We start from the raw sequence: 3,507 nt of genomic DNA, 5'->3' as shown, positions 1-3,507 counted from the left end.
GTCCTTGATTTTGAAATAAAAATCGGAAACCAAAACAAAAAATGGTGAAAGGTCAAGGGCCAAATTTACAAGTATTAAAATTGCAGAAATGGCAGAAACTCTCTCCCTCCATTTATTACTTGAGATATTGTGTTTTTTAGTTAACATTATGAAAGCATATAAACGTTAACAGTGCAAGCTAAAAAGCAGATCTAGAGAAGGTCCGAAATCCTTGCAAATAGAAACACAGTATTGAAAGCAACAAGGTTCACAACCCACAAGAGATGAGGTGATGCGTGCCTTTACAGAGAGCAAAACTGACTTTGTGAAGATCCAACGGTCCTTTGACACACATGATCTACTCATCTTCATCTGAAACACAAATCTTATTTCATTACTAACATGTTGAAGTAGAAGTGCAGTTAAAAATGCACGAAGCACAAACACTAATATTCACATATGAACAGTTAGGGTGGAAATTAACTGGTTATCTCCTATAGTTGACAAGTGATTGAAGTTGAATTGCAGTGTAGATGCATAACCTGCTTGAATCTATTTCTTTAAGGCCTTAAAGTGGCTATGAAGTATGGTCGTTACTCATGAAAATTTCCATCATAATGTAGCTCATTGTAGAGCACAAGTTTAAGCCCACCATGAACATAGTCTAATTAGCAAGCGCATATGCAGGAGAAAAGAAATAACTAATCAATGGAGCCACAAGGTCATTTCTGCTGAAGCTCAAGACTGCTGTACTCCGAGCAAAGTACAAAAATAAAACAATCTTGTGAATAATAAAGAAAGGGTCTTAATTTTCTCTGGTTCTGTAATAAAAATGTGCATTCTAGCTCTTTTATCTTGAGAACCAATGGAAAAATATTAGAAAAGGCATTAAAACAAATGGATTACAGAACCAGAGAAAATTAAGACCCTTTCTCCTTGCACCATTAAGAAGAGAACTAATTTCATATAGAATGCTTCTTAGCCCCTCAAGAATGGATGAACCAAAGGGTGGGGAGCAGGGGGACTGGAGAAGCAAAACATGACGAAAGTCTATAAGTTAGCCTCAAAGGTAATTTTGGGGGCATCCAGCCGCCGCAGGTTTACCTCTATCAAGACCAGAGTCCAAGATGAAACTTGAATGCCTTAGAAAATGTCAGTAGTGGTGCAAAATGCACTTGAAATGAAATTGAGAGAGTATTTGGAATTGCTGAAATAAATGTACTTACAGTAGTAAAGTGTTTTGAGTTGCTCAAAGCAAGTAAGTTTTAATTTAAAAAATAAACAGTTATATAACTAAATAAAGTACTAATTGTAAAAAGTAAGCAGCTGTTTTTGTAAAAGATAATTTCAATATGTAATATTTGTTATAAATATTTTCGGACTTACATTACTATATTCTCAATTTTAAGAGAATATCGATATCATAATCAAGTAAATTGATTAGACCGAAAAATAAGAAAGAGTTTTTACTTTCTACTTTATTGAAGTTTCGTTAATAGATTCGGGTGTTTGGCATTACTTACTTCCTACTTATAAGCAGCTTTAAGAAACTTACTCTATCATCTGCCATTGGTAATATAAAATACATGGTAGCTATTATAAAAATAACTTTAGAAAAATAGAAAATAAGAACCTCATTCCTAACTTTTTAAATTTTTATTTTTTTATCAAACAAATTTACTACAATCCTTCAGATATTCATTTAAAATTGACAATATACAAACAAAACCATAGAAGATTTGAACTAGAAATATTTTTTATTAATTTTTTAAAATAACTGTTTACTTATTGCAATTAGCAACTATCCAAATGGACAACTGATTATCTGTTACACAAGAATTTTTTTGCTTTAAATATCTTTAAAAAAATTCTCAATTGTTTTAAACAGATTATTTTTGGCAATGCTAAATATCTAATATCATATTAACAGCACAAAAAATTAGAACATTGTGTTTCAAGCTCCTTCCATGCACCAAATGAGCAATCCCAAACTCCCTCTAACTTAAATTCGTTTCTGCCAATTTCAGTTGATCTCAGACTGGATTCTGGAATTCGCATCATATGGCATGAACTGGATCCCTTCCTTGTTAGAAAACCATTAGCATAAGGACAAAATGAACTCAGCGCAAATTACTTCATCACCCACTCACCACCAATTGGGCAATCCATACTTCCCAATATATCTTCTGCTATCAAGCAGAAGGAAGATGATGATGTAAGTTAGTGGATAAATCAAAGTAGTAGCAATTTCAAGGGAAATGGAATTTGCCCATATGGTATCCATCAATACCAAATTGCAATTAGGGTTAATGCCCTAACTTTTGACAGCAAAAATTAATCAACAACAAACTGAAATTAGGATTAAGGGAAACAGTTACCAAAGTAACGGCGCTCGTTCGCGGCCTTAGCTTTCTCAAGCATCTTGTCGAGGTCTTCTTGGAGCTTCGCATCCCATTTTACCAACTGATTCACGAACACCGCCCCCAATCCCATGCCCAACACATGTTCCCACGGATCTAAAACAACGCCCAGGATCATAGGCCAAAATCAAAGATACATTCATTTTTGTTCGATTTTCTCAGGAATCAAACAGAAAGATTTAGGGTTCAATAAAATGATTTTACTAAAAATTATAAAAGGGAAAGACATACGGCGCATATAGGGGAGTTTGCGAAGGGCATTGGAATACATCTGGGTGCCCAAACCCAAAAGAGCCCCAATCACCGTCGCACTCAGAGCCATATCTTCCCTTTGTCCGTCGACTCGGACTCCAACAACACTTATTTCAGCTTCTCCCAGTTCCAGTTCTTGCTCCGTGAATGTGCCCGTTGCTGTAAAATAGCTCTCCTGACTAAAAAAAACATTAATTATTTTATAATTGACCCAATAAATGTAAATATATTTAAGATTTAATATGAATTTTATGAATATATATATATATAAAGTATCTAATTTAAATACTATTTCATATCAAATATTTTATTAATATATATATATACCTATATACACACATCCACCAATCATGAATAGTTCAATTTTTTTAAAGGATAAAAAATGAATTATCTTTAGATTATTTTAATAAATGTATATATAAAATATTAATGATACATGCAACTATTTAAATTCTTATTTCAATCCTCTTATATATATTACTGCATCTAATTACATGAAACAAAAATTTAATTGTTTCAAAATTAATTTAACATATGCATTTTGTAACGACCCCGGAAATGTTAAAATGAAATGAGTATTTAAACACATAAAAATGCGGAAGCGAGATCAAAATTTCAGTTAACATCCCTTACACGAAAACCAAAAACGTACTTAAAATATAAAAGATTAAACTAACTAAAAGAGAAACTCGAAAATAAAACTATGAGTATGACTACAGAGTCTCTAGGCATCCCCTTCGTCGTCCTCCTGCGGAACGGGCTCGGGAACCATGTCTTCCTGATCTGAAATGGTTAAATAAGGAGTGAGCTACACTAGTCCAGTAAGAACATCACGATATCTCACCGTCACGGAGGT

At 33.3% G+C, this 3,507-nt stretch overlaps 1 protein-coding gene across 2 annotated transcripts; it reads right to left on the bottom strand.

Annotated features, from left to right (window-relative positions):
* Window positions 1–89: 89 nt before the first annotated feature.
* On the bottom strand, window positions 90–2,844 carry LOC110808284 (excitatory amino acid transporter). Of its 2 annotated transcripts, none has more exons than XM_022033741.2 (3): window positions 2,631–2,839; window positions 2,358–2,495; window positions 90–351 (listed from the first exon to the last, which is right to left on the bottom strand). In XM_022033741.2, exons 1-3 carry the CDS (start codon window positions 2,719–2,721, stop codon window positions 338–340), a joined length of 243 nt encoding a protein of 80 aa, XP_021889433.1. In that variant the 5' UTR covers window positions 2,722–2,839; the 3' UTR covers window positions 90–337. The 2 variants fall into 2 exon arrangements, with proteins under 2 accessions (XP_021889433.1, XP_021889424.1); XM_022033732.2 differs by lacking the exon at window positions 90–351 and adding an exon at window positions 1,716–2,165 and having other exon boundaries at window positions 2,631–2,844.
* Between the last annotated feature and the right edge of the window lie 663 nt (window positions 2,845–3,507).

Source organism: Carica papaya, chromosome 2 (genome assembly GCF_054855325.1).
Source record: "Carica papaya isolate Zhongbai chromosome 2, ASM5485532v1, whole genome shotgun sequence".
Taxonomy (NCBI): Eukaryota; Viridiplantae; Streptophyta; class Magnoliopsida; order Brassicales; family Caricaceae; genus Carica; species Carica papaya.
This window is presented reverse-complemented; position numbering and strand designations above follow the sequence as displayed.